At 37.4% G+C, this 22,820-nt stretch overlaps 1 protein-coding gene across 2 annotated transcripts in view; it reads left to right on the top strand.

Moving 5' to 3' along the window:
• The window catches only part of Map3k15 (mitogen-activated protein kinase kinase kinase 15), a 118,358-nt gene that overhangs the window by 60,826 nt on the left and 34,712 nt on the right, over positions 1 to 22,820 (top strand). For both annotated transcript variants that reach the window (XM_048796507.1, XM_015488068.2), the window contains 6 exons: positions 5,836 to 6,006; positions 8,979 to 9,091; positions 9,330 to 9,489; positions 10,999 to 11,149; positions 12,828 to 12,935; positions 22,163 to 22,212. In XM_048796507.1, the coding sequence (XP_048652464.1) occupies positions 5,836 to 6,006; positions 8,979 to 9,091; positions 9,330 to 9,489; positions 10,999 to 11,149; positions 12,828 to 12,935; positions 22,163 to 22,212 (753 nt within the window). The remainder of the gene's footprint in view (positions 1 to 5,835; positions 6,007 to 8,978; positions 9,092 to 9,329; positions 9,490 to 10,998; positions 11,150 to 12,827; positions 12,936 to 22,162; positions 22,213 to 22,820) is intronic.

Raw genomic sequence — 22,820 nt, 5'->3', positions numbered from 1 at the left:
AAAAAAAAAAAAAAAAAAAAAAGAGAGAGACTGGGCTTGTAGCTCAGTGATAGAATGCTAGGCATGTGTGAGGCGCTGGGTTTGATCCTCAGTACCACATAAAAATAAAAAAGGTATTATGTCCATCTACAACTAAAAAAAATTTAAAAAGTTTTATTTCTTTAAGTATATTATTGACCAGAAAACTTTTAGAAGTACCTCTCTGAATTATGCACACATTGGGCTTCTCAGAGCAGCTTGAGAGAATCGTTGTATAGAGAAAATTCCCACATGATCCCTCCTTTAAGAACAGATGGAAAATGTTGCCTCTTTCATTGATCCAAAGAAAACATCAATGCTAATCACCAGAGGACTTCTCTAAGGTGAGAAAATACCTATTATTAATTACCTGTTACCCATTCTTTTAGCAGTGTGTTAGTGTAGATCCTGTAGAGTGACCTCAGATGACACACTATTATTTTTAACAACATTGCTATTTTTGTAGTTTTGAGAATAGCTGCCCTGCAAGTCAGATGAAAGGAAGTTGTGGCCAGTGGCCAGCCCATTAGGGGATTATTAACTGCATGCAGGAGTGCATAGGAAAAGACTCAGGGAACATGTTCTGGTTGTCTTACACATTTGGGAGTGGGGTGTGAGGATGCCCAGTGGATGGTGCATGCCTATCAGGAGATAGCTGCTGTTTAGATGTTTAGGGGAAGGTGTATTGGAAGGCACTAGGTTCTGGAAAGCCACTTGGAATAAAAGAGGAAACTTGAAGAAGAGCTTCTAAGTTCTTCTGGGTAGGAGGTCCTTGGTTAGGCAGAGCCTTTGAGAAACTTTGCAGAAGAGGAAGAGAAATGGCTCAGTGTGGCCTGACCTCACTCCCACCCCAACTCTGCTCCTCCAGGTTTGCCATTCTCTAGCTACCTTCACCTTCTTTTAGTCTGAAGTGTGGTAAGATATTTGCATCTGTAGGTATTTGAATATGCTGTTTTATCTGCCAGGAATGCTCTTTCCTTCATTGCTTACCTGATTGCAGTGATCATTCAAGGTCTAGTATTAGTGTCCTTTTCTGAAAGAAGTGGCCATTGCAAAGAATACTGTACCTGAAAATGATATTCCTGTCATTAATCATTCTCCTAGCATTCATGTTTTTGTGTATACTTGTTTAATATCTGTCATCCCTCCCACTAGACAATGGTAAACTGTGGTGTAGAGTTGGGAGATACCCATATAATGAGTGTCTGGGTGTTATAGTTAATTTCAGAGTTTGGCAGTAGAAGGTTTTTATCTTGATTATTGGGTCACAGTTTCTTGCTTCTTTTGCAACTAATAATTTTATGGTAGTCTGTACATTTTAACTAAAAGAACTGGAGACTGAAGTATGATTTTGTTTTGCTATTCTGAGTACTGGAACCCTTTCACAGGCTTGGTGATTAGCATATATGTTTTTTTAAATATTTTATTTTTTTAGTCGTAGTTGGACACAATGCCTTTATTCCATTCGTTTATTCTTTTTATGTGGTGCTGAGGATCAAACCCAGAGCCCTGCGCGCATACTAGGCGAGCACTCTACTGCTGAGTCACAATCCCAGTCCAGCATATATGATTTTTAATGATTCTTTTAGAGACTGCACTGTACTCTTTTTTTTAAAGAGAGAGAGAGAATTTTAATATTTATTTTTTAGTTTTTGGAGGACAACAACATCTTTGTATGTGGTGCTGAGGATCAAACCCAGGCCGCACACATGCCAGGCGAGCGCGCTACCACTTGAGCCACATCCCCAGCCCAAGCACTGTACTCTTTTTTTTTTTTTTTTTTTTTTAGCACTGTACTCTTAACTAGATTTAGTTCACCTGTGATTAGCCCAACCCCAACCTCCTGTCCCTCTGCTACCTTTTCAGTCTTGTCAATATTTGAGCTATTTCTGATATCTTTGGATTCAGTTCTTGCAGGGCCTGCAGTCCAGGTGCTGTGGTGGTGCCTGCAATGACTTTCTGGTTTTGAGCATCTCCTTCCCTGTGGTTTTCTTGGCAAAATGCAGGGGGTGAATATGGGGAAACAGCATTGTTAGGCCAAGTGATTTGTTTTTGCTTAGGGATGCTTCAGATGGTGTCCCATGCTGTTGTCTGAAGATGGGATAAGTTTTCCTTGTCCTTGCAAAGTATCTCTTTCTATCAAAGGCTCCCTCTTCCAGTCATAAATACCCAGAATGACAAGCAAGTATGGAAACTTTTGTAGCACTGGGATTTAGTACTTCAAGCCTTCCTTCCTTCTCCTTGGTGTGATTGTTGTATTGTCTGAGTTTTTATTGTTACCACAGGAGTGAAGGCATTTCATATCTCCTATATCCTAATTGGAAGGGATCTCTTATAAGGTTTTTGGGAGTGATCCAAGACAAAATTTGTTCTAGAAAGGAGACTGATCTAGTGAGACATCTTGCTTGTTAGTCTCAGGACTGGCTTGGAAGAAGGTTTATTGGAAGTGTGGTTCCTGTGGTATGGACTTCCTCTTATGGACACACAGTATAAGAAAAGGTGGACAGGAAGACAGGATGGTAAGTGGCAAATCAATATTCTGGCAGACCCGAAGCTCACCCTAATTCTGTGAGGTGAGCAAAGTCAAGTCTACTTTTCAGATGAAGAGCTGAGGCACCGAAAGGGAAAAGGACCTGCTCAAAATTCACATGGGTAGTAAATGGCATAAAAATAACCAAGATCTAGCATTAGGTAATTCCAAATAAAGTGTTCATTTTGTTACATAAATAATAGGTGAGTATTTACATAGTCTTGTGAAAAGAAAAAGAAACACTTGAAGCAGTCATTCCTCTTAACTCTAGTTTCTGCTGCCACTCATATTCCAGAAGTAACCACTTTTGTCAGTTTGATGTATGTCAGTTCAGACAATTTGCTATGCACTTAACATGCAGTTAAAAATGTCATACTGTAGGGTTTTTAAAATATAGGACCATATAGGAAGTATTTTGTTATTATTCTTTTTCACTTAGCAATCAATAGTTGGAGATCTTTCCACATCGGTACATTTAGTTCTGCTCAGTTTGTCATTCATTTAATAAACATCTATTGAGCATCTACTGTGTGGCAGATCCAGTTTGCACTGGCACACAGTAATAAATAGAGTAGACCAAAAAAATAATCTCATCCTCTTGGAGCTTACCTTCTGAAATGAGGAGAGATGTAAAATTATTAAAATAGGCTAGGGTGATAGGGAGGGCTGGTGGGCAGGGGAGGTTGTAATTTTAAGTTGGGTGCTTAGAGAAGGCCTTATTTATTATAAAGTGACATGGAGAGAAGATCAGAAAACAGCAAGGAACATGACATGTAAATATATGGGGGAAGAATAGTCCAGGTAGAGGGATGAGCATGTGGAATAGTAAGGAGGCTTGTGCAGCTGAGGCAGAGTAGGTGATGGGAAAGTGGATGGTAAGAGAGGTAAGAAATAAGATTGGAGAAATAACTGGGAGCCAGATCTTGTAAAGCCTTGTAAGCCATTGAAAAAAAAAAAATGGTGTGTGTTCTAAGATAGGAGCCACTAGAGAGTTTTGAGTAGAGAAGTGACCTGACCTGACATACAGTGGAGAGGATCAGTCACTTCTGTGTTGAGATTAGATTGTAGAGAGGTAAGGGTGGAAGCAGGAAACAATGGTGGCTTGGACCAGGGTGGTAATTGTGGGCGTGGGCATCATGAGAAGTGGACCAGTTTGAGAGATGGTTTGAAATAAAAGTCAACTGTGTCTGCTGATTGGATATAGGGTGTTAGGGAAAAATCAAACATGGCTCTAAAGTTTTTTGATCTGAATAAAAGGAAAAATGGACTGCCTGCCAAACCAGGTGGAGAAGGCTGTGAGAAGAGCAGGTTTGGTAGGATGATTGTTTGATTTTGTACATGTTAAGTTGAAGGTATTAGATCTGCAGGGGAGATGCTGAGAAGGCATTTTTGTATGTAAGTCTGGAGTTTAGGGGAGAGGTGTGGGCTGGAGATAGAAAACTGGGAGTCATCAGAATATAGGTGGTTTGAAAAATCATGGCACTGGATTCTAGTTACCAATAAAAAAAAAAAAAGGTCCAAAGGTTGTACCTGGGAATACTCCAATGTTAAAAGATCAGAGAGATGGGCAGGAACCAAAAAGTTGAACTAAGGAAGGAGGAAATTCAGGCAAATGTGGTGTCCTCCAAATCAAATGAAGATAGTCCTAGGAGAAGGGATTATACAGTTGTTAACTGCACAGTTTGATTAAATACACATAGATGGAATGCATATGTAGGTCAATTAGGACAAGGACTGAGAATTGACCAGTGGATTTAGCAGTGATGCAGGCATACTGAATTAGAGAGTGCAACATAAGAGACTCAGATTTGTTTGGTCCAGGATGTACCCCGGACCCCAGGGGTTTTAAAGCTCCCCAGGTGATTCTAATATGCAGCCAAGGTTCAGACCACTGTCATCATTTCTTTCTCTTCATTGTGAAATGACCTTATTGCCAGAAACAGATGTTGCTGACTGATTAAACACAGGAGTCTTTATCTATAGGTTTGTTCTTGGATACCTTGGGATCTGAAAATGATAAGCAGATCTGAAAGCTGATTATTAACTACTAAAGCGATTAGCTGTTTAGCACCTGTCTTAAATAGAGTAGACTGTCTTAAAAGTGGCTTTTAAGCAGAAAATCTCTTTTTGCTTTTCATTTTTTTAGATGCTTGATTTTTGTTTTGTTTATACTCAAAAAGATCTTTTATTTGAGAAACAAGGGTAAGTTTCAAGTTAATGAAAAATGTTAAGGGAAATCTTGATATAACTTGTCAAAAAAAAAAAAAAAAACCCCTAGAAAACAAAAAGAAAACTCAACCTGAACTCACATCAGTAATTAAGTATTTGAGTTATACATTTTTTTGCAGAATCATGTGTATTTCAAATCCCCAAATGAGGTTATACCAGGTATAGAAAATTTGTAACTCATTAGAATTTTAATATTCTCCATATTCTTGACATAGACATTAGAAGTTATTTAAGTGCTTTAGCAAATTTGAATTGGGTTGGTATTGTTAGCACTTCAAAAATTAAATGCCATAGATGGGCTATGCAAAAAGAGATCTAGTTTGCAGGCTCATTAAATTAGATTCTATATGACAAACAGAAGGAAGATCACATATATCAAAACAGGACCAAGGCTGTGGCTGTGGCTCGAAGGTAATGTGCATATGTGTGTCCGTCCACTGGCAGTGAAAAAAACCTTGCAATAAAGGTCTGTCAACAACTTTAAAAAAAAAAAAAAAACAGGACCAAGGTATAAAATGGAAAAATTCAGAAACAAAATAAAGGCTTAATTATTGCACTTGTGCAAGTATCATTGCATGATTAGTTTTGGTTCTCCTTTACCCCCATTTCTTAGTACTCCATCACTGGATTTTTTATGAATCAGAGGTACACCATTTTACCTATAGATGTTTCAGCATGTCTTTCTAAAAGTCAAGGACACTTTTATAAAATAATCATGATTAAGGTGTCATACCTAAAAATCAACAAAAATTACTCATTGTCTGTGTTCATACTTCGCCAATTGTTCTGTGGTTTATTACATCACTTTCCTCTTCTCTTATTTTGTCTTACAATTTATTTGTTGAAGATAGGATCAAGTAGGAACTAAGTATACTTATATGAGATTTACTAATATATATCCTAAGCAGTTGCTGCTTTTGAAAATGAAAACTGAAGTATTACTTTGATTCTTTTTTCTATTAAAGCACATCATCCTCACCTCCAATCTTCCAGCAGGATGAGTGCACATATACTCTTGGTCTTGATTGGGCTGTTTGTGATCTTAACGTATCTTTCAGGAGAAACAGTGCAGGTGACCGTGAGAAGGCTCTTCAGGTCATGCTCCAGGTTCTGCAGAGCTGTGACCACCCAGCTCCTGACATGTTTTGCCTGTGTGGGAGGATCTACAAGGATATCTTCTTGGATTCAGACTGTAAAGATGCTGCCAGCAGAGACAGTGCCATTGAGTGGTAAGTAGCATATGCATCTCTGCACAGAATCACATAGGCCAAGCATCTAGGTCTTTTCCCTATGTGCATATGTGTGTCCATCCACTGGCAGTGAAAAAAACCTTGCAATAAATGTGGTCTGGGAATTTTCAGATTCCTTCTTCTGAGAGAAAGCCATGAAAACAGGGTTTTCTCTTGAAAACACACTTCCTAAGTTCACACTTCCTAAGTTCACTCATTTATGAGGCAGGAAGAAGGCTCAACATACTTCTTCCCAGCTACCCCTTCTAGAATTTTTTTTTAACTTTTATTGTTTTTATGTGGTGCTGATGAATGAACCCAGTGCCTCACCAAGGCTAGGCAAATGCTTTACCACTGAGCTACAACCCCAACCTTCCTTCCAGAATCTTATCCACCACTGTCAAGGTATTATCTTCCCAGTGAGCTGTTCATTATTTATTTATTCAACAAATATTTATTGAGGGCTTACATTGTGCCAGAAATTTTCTAAATGGTAGAAATGTGGAATGTGTACACAACAGACATGAATCCCTGCCCTCAGGCACCTTGCTGTTAAGGGAAGTCAGAAAAGTAAATAAGGCAAAATATATGGGATGTTAGCTGATGGCAAGGGCTATGGGGGAAAGTTAAGCAGGGAAAAGAAAAGGAGAGTTGAGAGGGTAGTCTGAAATTTTAAATAGGGTGGGTAGTAAAGGTGAGTAAAAACGTGAAGGTGGTGAGGGAGTGGGCTTTGCAGATAACTGGAGAAATATGTGAGGTGGAGGGAACAGCACAGGCAAAGACTCCAAGGAGGAAGCATGCTGGACACACTTATGGATGGTGAGGAGTAAGCAGAAGAAGAGTAGCAGGGAAGCTAAAATAGTAAGCTGGGTTCCCATTTTGGTGGCTAAAAATTCAACCCCCAGATCAGGAAATCACTGCTTGTAACTCCTTCAGAAAAGTCAGAGGAGTTTTTTTTTTCCCCCAGCTACTTAAGAAAGTAGTGGTGGTAGGTACAGGAATAAATGCAGCTTAGTCTTTTGATCAGGGCATGTATGCCCTGGATAAGACCTTGGAGGTCATCTAACCCAAACCCTAAAGTATGGATGTGAAGCATGTGGCCCAGGGAGGTGGGTGACTGGTCCAAGGTCATGGGGCTGGCTAAAGATCACAGGGATAGTTAGTGGCAAATCTGGGACTGCAGTCCTCTGATTGGAGTCCAAATCATCTCTGCCCCTGAGTAAGGCCTGTTTTAATTTGGGAAAAGGAAAACTTCTCTGCCCTCTTCTTAATTAACTTGTTTTTTAAATGATTTTTTTGAGACAGAGTTTTATTAAGTTGCTGAGGCTGGCCTTGAACTTGCAATCCTCCTCAACCTCCTGAGTAGCTGGATGCATAGGTGTGCACCACCACACCCACCTCAGTATAACATTTAATTGTGAAAGAAAATTTTTAAAAGGCAAACTTGGTAGGATATGGAATTTTAAATTCCCAAGATATGTGGGGGCAAAAAAGGTTGAAATTTTGTTGACTGGGATAGGAAGAACTTTCTTGGTGTCCTCTGGTTAGTCTGAAGTTACTTGTATTATTCTCTAAGTTCATAAAGCCATATTTTAACTGATACAAATAATAATTTCTCCCTTTAAGAAGTATTATTTTATTGATGAATTCTCATGTTACCCCTGGTTTATAAGTCCTTGGTATTAACAGTGCCATTTAAAGATATGTTTGTGTTATTACATCATTGATTGAATAATTTTTTTCCTGATCATAGTAGTCATACTTGCTCATAGGAAAGAAAGAAACTTTTTATGTATAGAAAAGAATAAGATTTGGGCTGGGGATGTGGCTCAAGCGGTAGCGCGCTCGTCTGGCATGCGTGCGGCCCGGGTTCGATCCTCAGCACCACATACAAAGATGTTGTGTCCGCCAAATACTAAAAAAAATAAATATTAAAAATTCTCTCTCTCTCTCCCTCTCTCTCACTGTCTCTCACTCTCTCTTTAAAAAAAAAAAGAAAAGAATAAGATTTGGACTATTACAAATAAATCTGCTATGAAAGTTTGTGCAAAGAGAAAAGAATGAAGATAGTTGAAATGGAACTTTTTGAAACTGGAAATCCATAGGCAACAAAATGAAATTAAACCCCTATCTCTCACCATGCACAAAACAAAAGTCAAAGTGGATCAAGGACCTAGGAATTAAACCAGAGACACTGCGTCTAATAGAAGAAAAATTAGGCCCTAATCTCCATCATGTGGGATGAGGCCCCAACTTCCTTAATAAGACTCCTATAGTGCAAGAATTAAAACCCAGAATCAATAAATGGGATGGACTCAAACTAAAAAGATTCTTCTCAGCAAAAGGAACTTAACTTTTTGTATAAAAATAGTATTTCTAGTTTTGTATCTTATTCCTTATTCTAATGTGATAGATCCTTGCCCCTCCTGTCCCTTTTTGTTGTTGCCCTGATAACCATCCAGGATTCTGGCATCATGACTTTATATATGAAAAAACAATTCCATGTCGTGATAAAGAAGACAAACAAATGGCATACAGAAAAATAGCCTATGATTGATACTATTTTGATATCATAAAATATTGAATGTACAACTGGAGTCAAACCTTAAAAAGAAGATTTTAATATCAAATTTTGGTCATCTTTTGAGGATAGGATTATAATAGACTTTAAATTTCTTTTGTCTGTTTTAAAGTGACTTCCCTGTTTATATGATCATTATGGCTTTCATTACAAAAACATAAGCCTTTTGAAGAAAAATTTCAAACTCCCTAGTGTAAGTTACAGCACTGCTATTACAACATCTTGAAAAAGTCATTGGAGAGCTGCATGTTCATCAAGGTGAAAGAGAGAACCATGAAATAACAAAGTAATAAATATTTTCATAAGAAGGTAGTTTATATCATTATCTACACATTTTTGTTCTAATAGAATAAGATGATATAATAAGAATTTGGTGCTTCTATAATTGTAGGTATCGCAAGGGGTTTGAACTGCAGTCATCTCTTTATTCGGGAATTAACCTTGCAGTTTTGCTGATTGTTGCTGGACAACAATTTGAAACTTCCATGGAACTAAGGAAAATAGGTAATGCTGTTTATTATTGCAGATGTTGATGCTTCCGTTATACAAGTTTAGCATTAAAAATTATGTTCAAATAACTAGCAATATATTTCAAAAGAAACAATCAGTTACTACCTGATAACATACCTGAGACACAGCAGCCAAAGTAAAATGTCCACATGTCCTCTGCTCAAAGGCTTGTGTGATGTGACCGAAACTAGGAAGATTTTTTTCATGACTATTAAAAATTCAAATTCTGAAGGTGTTCGACTGAATAGTTTGTTGGGAAGAAAAGGGAGCTTGGAGAAAATGAACAATTACTGGGATGTTGGCCAGTTCTTCACTGTCAGCATGTTGGCCAATGATGTCGGGAAGGCGGTGCAAGCAGCAGAGAGGCTATTCAAGCTGAAACCTCCAGTCTGGTAAGTCCAGTCTGTGCTTTGTCATCACTCTTCTTAATATCTGATTCACTAGAAGGACTCGCAGAACTCAGAAATGCTGTTATACTCAGTTATGGTTTGCTACCATGAGAGAATACAGATTAAATCAGCAAAGGCGAAAAGCACATGGAGACCATGTACAAGCTTCCAGTGGAATCATATGGACAGTGCTTAATTCTCCCAACAGCAATAGAGACAGCATGCTTGTAGCATATCCAGCCAGGAAAACTTACTGAGCCTTGATGTACAGGGTTTTTATTGGAGGTGAATCATGTAGGCATTGAATGTTCATGTGATTGATCTTAAGACCTCAGTGTCCAACCCCTCCAGTATTCAAACTCATACAGTGAGTGGCCCAAGGCCTCCACCATGACTCATATTTTTAGCAGAAACTGTGTGACATGGCCCAAGGCTTCAGGGAAACAGGCAGAATACTCCAGAGATTTAGAAGTAATGCCTCAGTATTCAGTCAAAGGCCAGATCTTTTTTTGGAATGAGTAAAATTTGGACAATCGAGGCCTGGTGAGTACCCAAACAAATTGGTTGGAGTCTAGCTGGCTTGCCTTTCTAGGATAGCTCCAGACTTTATCCTCAAAGAGAAAAATAATACTATGATGCTTTCAGCTGAACCATCTCCATTTAGTACTTTGTGAAATATAGTTAATGTCACTGCCTGATCACTATACTTCAAAAAGTTCACTTAGCCTGAAGATAGCAAAGGTATAGGCAGAGTCAAGACTTCATAGCATTAAAATCTACCTGGTCAGAGTCTTAAGTTTTTAAAAAATGAGTTTCAGATTGGTGATTATTAGTGGTAAAGGGGAGGATGGGGATGGGAGGGAAGTAGGCATACCTATTAGAGGACAACATGAGGGATCCTTGTGGTGATGGAAATCTCTATCTTGACCGTTTGGATGGCAACATTCTGGTTGTGATATTGTACTACAGATTTGCAAGATGTTGCCATTGAGGTAAACTGGGTCAAGAATTTATGGGTTCTGTCTGTATTATTTCTTACAACTCCACCTAGATCTAAAATAAAAAGTTTAATTAAAAACAAAAGACAGTGGGTTTGAAAGTTTGCTATTTTGTAATTTTAATTTAAGAACTGCTTGCCTTTTTTTTTTTTTTTAACTTGAGGGGATTTCCAGCAATAGCCAGAAAGCTTGATAGCTGAAAAACTTTGGCTTTTTGTTGTTTAAGAGAGTTATAGCATGCTTTCCAGTCACTATGCCTTGGATGCTATGTACTAAAATTGAGGTTTAGGCCAATGTTGGTAAAAAGCCATGTTTTATGATTTTGTTGGACTTACTTATTTTGCCTATTGTTTGGGCTTCTTATAATTAGTTATATGGTTGCCAAATGATTGTGTATGATGTACTGTGACAGAATATGCATTTAAGTAAATAAAGCTTTGGAGTAGATAGTTTTAAAGGGAGTACACGTGAACTCAGTTCTGATTTATGGGGTTTTGTTATTTTTTTTCCCCAGGTATCTGCGATCATTAGTTCAGAACTTGTTATTAATTCGGCGCTTCAAGAAACCCATTATTGAACATTCACCTAGGCAAGAACGGCTTACCTTCTGGTTAGATATAATTTTTGAAGCAACAAATGAAGTTAGTAATGGACTCAGATTTCCAGTAAGTTATGCTAAATTCAGTTTTCTTCCTGTCTTCCTTTCTTCCTTCCTTTCTTCCTTTCTTTTCCTGATGCTGGGGATGGAACCCAGGGCCTTGCACATGCTAGGCAAGTTCCCTACCACTGAGCTATGTCCCCAGACCTAAATTCACTTTATAAGATAGACAAAAGAAACTTGGGATTATTATTACCTTAATTATTGAATACTCTAAAGGGAAGAAAACAGTAATTTCATATGTTAGAATAACTACCAATCCTATGCAGAATCATCAAGTGATAGATCAACTCCGTGGGGAAAAGTTGGCTATATCCTCTCAAGTAATGGCTCTCAACTTAGAGTAATTATGTCCTCAAGGGACATTGGAAATGTCTGGAGACATTTTTGGTTGTCACAACTGGGGGAAGAGGTTGTTCTACAGGTCACCAGCATGCTAGAGACCAGGGAGGTTGCTACCCATTCTACAATATACAAGACAGCCCCCACAATAAAAAAATATATATTATCTAGCCCAAACTATCAATAAGGCCAAGGCGGAGAAATCCTGCTCTTAAAAAATATAGTCCTAACAATAGAAACATGGAATTTAAAACTGTCTCCTATTAAGCTTTGGTTTGCCTCCAGTGCCACTGATTAATATTTAAAACTTTATTGAAAAATCAGAATTGCTTTTAGCTTTTGTTTCAATTCTATAGCTATTTATAAAGGTTCATAAGTAAGATATCTAAGTGTCCTGGAAATTGCACTTCAGTAATTATGTTTCATATTTATGCCATGAGATTTTTGTGAACATGTTTTTAAGAATTTCATTAAGTACCTAATAAAAGATGGAGTTGTTGGAAAGGACTGTGATAATTATTTTGTTCCTGCGTAATACATTTTAAAATCTTCTTTTAATTATGAAAATTTCAAATCTGAAAGGTACAAACCCATAATGAAATGGACACTTGTGAAAGCTTTTTTGGGGTTTAGCTGTCTTAAACATATTGCTTTATTTGTTTTGAAGATGTATTCCTACTCCCCCCCAACTCTCTCTTTTTCCCTCTCTTCCCATTTCTCCACCTGCCCCTTTTTCTCTCCCTCCTCCTCCCCCTCCTCCCTCTCCTTTACTCTTTTTTAAAAAGTATTTATTTTTTAGTTATAGTTGGACACAATATATTTTATTTTTATGTGGTGCTGAGGATCGAACCTAGGGCCTCACACGTGCTAGGCGAGCGCTCTACCACTGAGCCACAACCCCAGCCCTCCTTTACTCTCTTAACCAAATAACACCTTACCAATGAAAATGTCACTCACTTTTCATCTCCTCACGTCTTTACAGACTTGGGACCTGCCATCCATTCCTTCTGCTTCTTTATTTCTCTCAAAAGCTGCAACCTCCTCCCTCTTTCTTTTGTCACCTCCTCAGACAGGCCTTTCTTGGCTGCCATGTCTGAAGAAGTGCCCCTCACTCTTCTGCCTTATTCTCTTTAAGACACTACATGACGTTAGGATACATAACCCTATCTGGTTCTCTGTCACCCCATTGAATCACAGCCCAGCTATACCCTTGGCTCCTTAAGCCATGCTTAGCATAGTTGGTCTTTGAAGACTATTTGTTGAGTATAAATCTTCCCACTTCCTCTCTGGGTAGGGTCACCTGTTTTAGATTCACTTGTCTTACAAGAATCTTCTTATCTTAGGTTCTGGTGATAGAGCCAACCAAAGTCTACCAGCCTTCTTATGTTTCTATCAACAATGAAGCTGAGGAGAGAACAGTTTCTTTATGGCATGTATCACCCACAGAAATGGTAAGGGAAAAAGTCACAAGCAGTTCTCTTTCTTCTCTATTATTTAATCAAAGATTCAATTTTCAACTAGGAAGAATTTGTGTGTTACAGTTGGAAAGCATAGTTCACCCATTCTCAACTTCTGAAATATAGAACTGTATGAGAAGGTATAATCACAGATGAAAGAAAAGAAGCAGATTTTCCCCCTTTTATTTTTATTTTTTAATATTTTGTATTAGTTGTAATTGGACACAATACCTTTATTTTATTTTTATGTGGTGCTAAGGATCAAACACAGTTCCCCACACGTGCTAGGCGAGTGCTCTACCGATGAGCCACAACCCCAGCCCCTGGATTTTTTCCATTTTTATGTATTGGGTATATGTATATATGGGGGAGCATATGTGGGTTTGTAAATGGACATATATGTGTTTATATGTAATATTTTCAAATATATGACAAGTACAGGTTTTTAAATAGTGAAATCATAAGGAAGTAGATAGGGCATATGCAGAGAAAATCCTTCCATGTTTCTCAGACCTTGTTTCCATTTCTATCCCCATCCCCACCCCCAGTGATTGAGTGGATAACCCTTATCTTTTCTCTAAACTCACTTATATATGTATAATATATATTATACGAGTTTTATTCACAAAGGCATTTTACATTACAGTGTGATCATATAATCATATACTTATTGCTTTGTAACTTTTAAACTCATGCAAACATCATGGGAAGTTTTTCAGGTAGCACACACAGATCCATCTTGATTCTTTAAGTGTCATATTCCCTGGTTTCATGTCATATTGTATATTTTGTGGTCTAGATCAACCTGTTATTTCACCTCATTCTTACTGATGCATATTTAGGTCCCTGATTTTTAACTCTTCTGATGGTATGCTAGTGTGCGTCTTATGCTCATGGAAGCATTTCAGAAGCAGAGATTTCCTAGAACTGGACTTGCTGGACCCAAGGGTACATGTATTTAAAACTTTGATAGTTGCTATCAAATTATACCATTCTAGTTTGTACTCGTACCAATAGTACACAAGATTACAGAAATGCTGGCTGGGCTTGATGTTTTGTGGTAATGGTGATATTTTCATTTCTTTATCTAAAGTACTTCATCAGTTTGTTCTTTCATAAATTTTGCATTTAATAAAGAAACATAGCACCTTTGACAAACACTTTAGATAGATTTATTTGCTGTGCATGTGTTTCCATGGAGCGTGAAAAGACTTCTGCCATTAACTTGGCAAAGAGGATTATTTTTCTTCCTGGAAGCAAGAGTGTGAATGATAATGTTGTAATCAGGTAAAAATAACCAATATCTTCACAAATAACTTGCAACATTAAACAATAAGCAGAGGCTCGATTCATATTAAAAACTCCTTATCAGATCTATTCATGATATCTCAAGTGAGGGCCAATAACCTTGTCCAATATTTAACATTAGACTAATCTTCTTATCATTGAAAATAGTCAGCAGCCATTAGTGAGGACAAGCTAGCATGATGTGCTTGTGTTTTTATCCTGCACTCTGTACATTAAATATCTGAGTACAAAAGAAGCATATATTTGTTCAACCTATGATAAAGTGCACATATGGCATTCATACAGATAAATCTCATTTGAAGAATGCACACATCTTTTATTTAATTTGCCTCTTCTTTGGGTATTTTTTCTCTTTTTTATAATATACTAGGGATTGAACCCAGAGGTGGTCTACCACTGACCTGCATCCCCAGCCCTTTTTTATTTTTTATAAGGTCTTGAGATAGGGTCTTGCTCACTGAGGTGGGCCTCAAACTTGTGATCCTCCTGCCTCAGTCTTTCCTGAGTCATTGGGATTATAGGCATGCACCAGCAAGCCTGGCTTCTTTGGGTATTTTTTTTAAACCTGTTATTGAAGTTGAGCCTCCCTAATCCAAAAACCTGAAATGCTCCAAAATCTGAAGCTTTTTTAACGTCTATGTTCAGAAAGTCTCAGGTTTGGGAACATTTCACATTTCAGATTTTCAGATCAGGGATGCTCAACCAGTAAAAATTTATGCAAATATTCCAAAATATGAAAAACTGCAAAATCTAAAACACTTCTGGTTTCAAACATTTCAAATAAGAGATATTTGGTCTGTGTAACTTACATACAAACAGTGCATAGATCATAAATGTATAGCTTGATAGAGTTTTTACAAAGTGATCACACCTCAGTAGCCCCTGCTCCTGCTGTCTTTGTGCAGACCTCTAAGTGCCATCTCCATGAAGTACCCTGTTCTCAGTTCAGAAAATCCTACCAACCTTGCTTATTTTCTTTGTATCATTGATACCACTCTCATAAAAGAGAATTTCTAAAATAGGGGTCTGTAATCTCACTCTTTCTTTATATAGATGTAAAATACCAGATATTTAGACAAATAATTCCAGAAAAAAAAACTGATGCTATTAAAGTAACTCTTTATACTTATAAAGCTGAAATGGTTTTGATTTCATGGAATTCTACCAACTCAGCCCACCTCATTTGAAACCTATAATGGTTGCTGACTCTCAATAGAAATTTTCATTGGTACATATAATATCTCACTGGTTGTAAATGTTTTGCATTGCATATAGTCTGTAATAAGAAATGGAAAAGAATTATATACATAGCAAATGTTAGTTTTCCTTGACTGATGAAATGTTTTCCATAAGTGCTCCTAGAGAAATATAAATTGCCTTTTTCTCTGAGAGGAATCCTTTGAAACGTTTGCCTTCATTTACAATTTTGAAATTGTATGGATTGTGAAAAGCAAGCAGATTTGCCTAGAGTGAGATGACATTTTCTACATAGTGTTGCATTTTTTCTCCTGGTAGGCTATGTATGGATAAAAAAGAGAATACCACATACATATATACAACTCCTTGTACCATTGCTTTTAAATTAGATTAAGTTCCTGGTTTATTAGCTAAGAATTCAGAAATTCACTGGAAGCAGGAAGGCAGTAACATGCTAGTAAATGTTGAACAGCCAACTTTCTGGGGATAAAGGCTAATTTTTAGTGTTTATTGATTCCTGTAGTGTAAATACTACCAGGGATCAATTTTAAGCAACCTCAGGCCAACAAAATGGATTTTCCTGTTTAATATTATTTTTTTACACTTGTGATGTATTCATATTGTAGCCTATGGTTTTTCTGAAACTAGAGTTTAGACATTCCATCCAAGGCTTAACCTTGTACAGTTTAAGGGCAAGAAATGGTAATAAAGTAAGAGGATGAAGTTGTTTTTTTTTTAAAGTGTGCTTTGGAGTTTCTGGGAAGATGGCAGAGTAAAGGAGATGACTTTCCAAGTTGCTCTGTGGCATGAGACCAAGGTAGTAGATGCATAGCTTCTCAACAAGGTGGGCAAAAGAGGGTTATGGGAGCCAACCCACCGTGGGCAAAGGAGGGGGGACTTAGAGGAAGCAGCATTTCAGGTAGTGTGGTGGTGTGTCTTGGTGTGGAGAAATCTAAGATCAAAAACCCTCCCTGAACTTATCTGAACCAAGGGGTGGCAAACTATGCAGGTCCTTGAGAAGGACTCTTGGGTGTTAAATAAGTAAGTACCGGTGGTATCTCAGGGAAAGAGGAGCCAGGAGCCACTTTGGGGCAAGCACGCCCACTGTGACATGAATGGGACTCGGTAGATCAGGAAAAACACACACAGAGAAAGCCATAGTGTCCTGGCAGGTGCCTAACAAGGAACCTAGGCAGTGTCTGGCATAACAGAAGAGAAATTGTCTTGGAGTGGACTGTACCTAGGGGGACTTCAGTTATAAGGGCTAAGGGGTGCCTTTGTGTCTGGTGGCTCATATGCTGGCCTGGAAGTCAGAGTAGGTATGGGGTGAATACACTCAGAAACTACACCTGGGAAAGCTGAACTCCTGGGCAAAAATGAGTACAATCATGGTCACCCTGATCCATGATTGGATTTCTAGGGAAGTAATCAAGAACTAAACCCATGGAAATAATCAAGGTAAAGTCTAGGCTTAGGGGCAGGTCCACCTAGTCTCTCCAAAGAAGGCATCTTTCAACCTAGCCAGGCAAGACCTGAAGGCCAAGTAGGTCCCAGCACCACCTGCTGGATCTCCCCTCACAGAATGCACTGCAGAAACAGTACCTTGGGTGTGCACAGAAGAGTCAAAATGCAAACTGACTGTACAACTTACCCATCCCATCTCATGCTGGTGAGAAGGGAAATTGAGTCTTATATCAAACAGCTTCAGTCTTAGGCCACTATAACTAGTAACTCAGCCACACAATAACAGGAAGGGGTTAACATCCCCCATACCTTGTTCTTTCTATCAGTACTTTACACAAGAATAATTGATAAGAAAGACTATTAAAGATAGATATTGACCATTCCAGTCAAATATTTTGACTACTTCAGTGGAGCCTTCTAGTCTACACCAAGATATTTTTTTTTTACATATACATATTCTTAAATTAGTTTTTTTAATTCTTTCAATGTGTGTATGTGTGTGTATTCCCCAAATGACAATGCACCCAATTACATGGAAGAAATACTCCATGACGTTAAATTCCAAATAGACCCCAACATAATAAATAATACCAGGAGATTTCAAAACAACCTTATCACCAATAGATAGGTCATCAAAACAAAAAAATCAACAAAGATATCTCCAACATAAACAACACTGTAAATCAAATAGACCTAACAGACATCTACAGAATATTCCACCCCAAAACAGCTTAAATTTACCTTCTTCTTAGCTGCACTTGGAACTTTTTTATAAAATCCTTTGTATTTTAGGCCATGAAGCAAATCTTAGCAAATACGAAAAAGACTGATATAATCCCATGTATCATATCAGATCATAATGGAATGAAGCTAGAAATCAACAGCAAGCAAAATAATAGAAGCCACATAAATGCATGGAGATTGAAAAATACTCTATTAAGTGAAGAATGGATCAAAGAAGAAATGAGAACAGAAATCAAGAAATTCTTAGAAATGAACAAGAACAAAGACATATCAAAGTCTCTGGGACAGTATGAAAGCAGTTCTAAGGAAAATTTATAGCACTGAGTATCTACATTAAAAAATTAAATCCCAAATAAATAAGATAATATTCCACCTTAAGGCCTTAGAAAAAGAAGAACAAACTAACCCCCAAACCAGTAGAAGACAGGAAATAATTAAGATTTGAGCTGAAATCAATGAAATTGAAAATAAGAAAATGATATACAAGATCAATGTAGCAAAGAGTTGGTTCTTGGAAAAGATAAATAAAATTGACACAATCATAGCCAAACTAACCAAAAGAAAGAATGAGAAGAAGCGAATCAACAAGATTAGGGATGAAAAAGGAGATATCCCACATACCCCTCTGAAATCCTGAGGATTATCAGATCCTATTTTGAAAATTTATACTCCAATAGACTGGAGAGTCTGGAAGACATGGACAAATTTCTTGACACACATGACCTGCCCAAATTGAACAGGAAGGTATAGAAATCCAATATAAAGTAATGAAACAGACCAATATAAAGTAATGAAATAGAAACAGCAATTAAAATCTTTCCAAAAAGGAAAAGCCCTGGACCTGATGGCTTCTCAGCTGAGTTCTACTAGACCTTTGTGAAAGATTGGTGTCAGTTCTTCTGTAAATTATACCATGAAGTTGAAGGAGAGGGAACACTCCCAAATACTTTTATGAAGCTAATATAACTATACCAAAACCAGGCAAAGACATTTCAAGGAAAGAAAACTATAGACCGATACCCTGATGAACATAGATGCAAAAATCCTAAATAAAATATTAGCAAACCACATTCAAAAACACATCAAGAAGATAATATACCATGATCAAGTGGGTTTCATTCCAGAGTTGCAAGTTTGGTTCAACATATGCAAATCAATAAGTGTGACTCATCACTTAAACAGAATTAAGAACAAAAAGCACATGATCATCTCAGTAGATACAGAAAAGACCTCTGATAAAATCCAACACCCATTCATGTTAAAAAATGTTGGAGAAGCTAGGGATCAAAGGAACTTACTTCAACATCATAAGGGCTACTTATGACAAACCCAAAGCCAACATCAAACTAAATGGAGAAAAACTAAAAGCATTTCCAGTAAATCCAGGAATAAGCTAAGGCTGTCCACTTTCACCACTCCTATTCAATATAGTCCTTGAAACATTAGACAGAGCAATCAGGCAAGAAAAGGAAATCAAAGGTATACAAAGAAGAAAAGAAGAAGTCAAAGTATCTCTGTTTTCCAATGATATGATCCTCTATCTAGAAGATCTAAAAAAACTCCACCAGAAGACTTTTAGAGTTTATACATAAATTTAACAAAGTAGCAGGGTACAACATCAACACCCATTAATCAATTGCTTTTCTATACTCCAACAGTGATTCAGTCAAAGAAGAAATCAGAAAAACCATCCCACTCACAATAACCTTAAAATAAAATACTTGGGAATTAATCTAACCAATGAGCTAAAAGAGCTCTACAGTGAAAAATCATAGAACACCAAAGAAATAAATTAAAGAAGACCTTAGAAAATGGAAAGATATCTCATGTTCTTGGATAGGCAGAATTAATATTGTCAAAATGGCCATAATACCAAAAGCAATATACAGATTCAATGCAATCCCCATCAAAATACCAATGACATTCTTCACAGAATTAGAAAAAAATCTTAAATTCATTTGGAATAAAAAGAGATCAAGAATAGCCAAAGTAATACTAAGCAGGAAAAGTGAAGCAGGACTTCACTTCACAATATATGATCTGAAATCATACTACAGAGTATGTAATAACAAAAACAGCATGGTATTGGCACCAAAATAGAAATGAAGACCAATGGAATAAAATAGAAGACACAGAGACAAACCCATAAACCTATAGCCATTTGATATTTGACAAGGATGTCAAAAATATGTCTTGGAGAAAAGACTGCCTTTTTACAAATGGTGCTGGGAAAACTGGATAGCTATATGTAGAAAAATGAAATCAGACCCCTATCTTTCACCCTGCACAAAACTCAAATCAAAATGGAATTAGGCCAGAAACCTTAAAACTGCTAGAAGAAAACATAGGGTCAACACTCCATCCTATAGGTGCTGCTGCAGACTTCCTTAACAAGACCCCTCAAAGCACAAGAAAAAAAACCAACAATCAATAAGTGGGATGCCATTAAACTAAAAGTTTCTGCATAGCTAAGGAAATGATTAAAAGCATGGAGAGAGAGCCTAGAGAATGGAGAAAGTCTGGCCAGCTACTCCTCCAAAAGGAGATTAATATCCAGAATATGCGAAGAACTCAAAAACCTTAACACGCCCCTCGCAAATAACCCAATCAATAAATGGACAAAGGAACTGAACAGGAACTTCTCAATAGAAGATACACAAAAGGCCAATAAATACATGAAGAAAAAATATTCAACATCTCTAGTAATCAGGAAACTCAAATCAAAACTACACTGATTTCTTCTTACTCCAGTCAGAATGGCAGTGATCAAGAATACAAACAACAATATATGCTGGTGAGATTGTGGGGAGAAAAAACACTTGTACATTGTTGGTGGGACTACAGACTAGTATAACCACTCTGGAAAGCAGTTTGGAGATTTCTCAAAAAACTAGGGATGGAACCACCATATGACCCAACTATCCCACTCCTGGATATTTTCCCCAAAGATCTAAAATTGGCATGCTATAGTGACACAGCCACATCATTGTTTATAGCAGCACAATTCACAATATCGAATGCATAGTCAGATGTCTGTCAATAGATGAATAGATTATGAAATTGCAATCACACACACACACACAATGGAGTTCTACTTGGCCACTAAAAAGAACAAAATTATCACATTTACCCATAAATTGATAGAAAGGGAGAATATCATACTAAGTGAAATTAGCCAAACTCAGAAACTCAAAAGGTTTTCTCAAATGTGGAAGCTAGAGCGAAATAAAGGAAAGGTGGAAGGAAGGATAAAGTTACAGAAGGAACCAATAAAATACAAATTAATAGATGAGGGAAAAGAAGTCTAGCATACAGACTAGAGGAAGGAGAGGGGGAGGGGCAGGACGGGAGGGAAAAGGGAGAAGGAAAAGTGGGGGTCATGAACAGAAATTGATTTCTATGCATGAATGAGTTGTTGGGATGAACCCAGCTACTATGTATGACCATAAAGCTCTAATAAAAATAAATAAATAGATAATAAAGTGCACTTTGGAGGTGAGCATGGGTGGGGCATGTCAGCGACTTGGGAAATTGAGGATTGCAAGTTCAAGCCCAGCCTCAGCAATTAAGCAAGGTCCTAAGCAATTTTAGCAAAACCCTGTCTCAAAATAAAAAGTAAAAACAAAGACTGGGGATGTTGCTCAGTGGTTAAACACCCCTGGGTTCAATCCCTGGTACCTACCTCCCAAGAAAGTACATTTTGGTACAGTTTTTCTATTAGTCATGATAGGCCAGATGCTAAAACAAATAGCTCCTAAACCTCAACATCTTGATAAAAGTTTGTCTATGCCTCATGTCATATCTGGGTTGGCAGGGTCCCCATTCCATCTTGAAGTGGCTGGGGAAAGAGAAAGTAGAGGATTTTTGTGGAGGATTTTATGCATCACACCTACAAGTAGTACTCTTACTCCTGCTCACATCTCATTCGTCAGAACTCTGCCACATGGCCCCATGTACCTGCAAGGGAGGATGGGAAATGTTGTTTAGCTGTGTGCCCAGGGAGAAAAGGAAATGAAGATTAATGAACACTGAACAATATTTACCATAGTCTTACTTCTCCAAACGTTTTTGCAAGACACTCAACTTAGATGGATGATTCCCAAACCTGTTTTAGAGTTTGCCTGCTATGTTAATAGAATATGAAAGACCATTTATTATGTACTTATTGTATGCTTATTATTTATATCTCAAATTATTTATTTCAAGTTTATATTTCATTAAACTGGATTAGAGATACAGATAGATTTTTTTTCACAGCTCTCAAAAGTTTATTTCCCATTTACACAACTATGCAAAGTTGGAGCTGAGTTGGTTCCAAGCACAGATAGATTTTTATAATACATTAGAAAATATTTCAGGTGTTCCAAGTTATGCAAAGTATATTGCTCTAAACCCTAACCATTATTGAAAATAAAATAGTAGAAATGATTGACTATAGTATGAAACCAAAACTGATCTTTTAATTTGGAAAAAACCAACCTATGGACTTCTGTCTTTGATACTTGCAGAAACAAATCCACGAATGGAATTTTGCAGCCTCTTCAATTAAAGGAATAAGGTAAGAACATAAAAGAAAATGTAACTATTATTTTAATACATGTAATAGTGAATGTTTGATGCACTTTAAGGTTACCACTTATTCATGAGTTGTGATGTTCTTATTTTTAACTGAACCCAAAATATTTTCTATTTTGTTGCCCTGCCTGAGGTCCATAATGTGCTGCTAGTAAAAGTCTCTTGGATTATTAGAGTGGCTTTTCTCACATCCAGCAGAAGAAACTCTTGTCTCAAACTTAAATAAGTTATATTCAAGTACTCAGGATCAATCCAGGAGTTATTTGCTAATAGCACTTGGGTGGGATCTCCTGGACAGAGCAATGAAACTAGGGATATTGTTATTAGGGAGGGAGTGAGGTAGTGTACTCCAGGGAGAAGTATGGCTCTTGCTTTTTTATTCAGGAATGGTGACCATTTGTGTTTTTTTTCCAAGCAGCAATAACACACCTCTGCTGCATTTATCACCCTGCCAGCACTTTCAAGGGTGGGAATAGTTCTGAAGTAGATGTGAGTTCTAGTCCCTTTGTTGTGTGATGTTGGGAAATCACCCAACCTCTTTAGGTTCCATTTTCTTCACTATTTTTACCAAATCCAAGAACTTGGACTAGA

This window comes from Marmota marmota, unplaced genomic scaffold (genome assembly GCF_001458135.2).
Source record: "Marmota marmota marmota unplaced genomic scaffold, marMar, whole genome shotgun sequence".
NCBI classification, from domain to species: Eukaryota; Metazoa; Chordata; class Mammalia; order Rodentia; family Sciuridae; genus Marmota; species Marmota marmota.
This window is presented reverse-complemented; position numbering and strand designations above follow the sequence as displayed.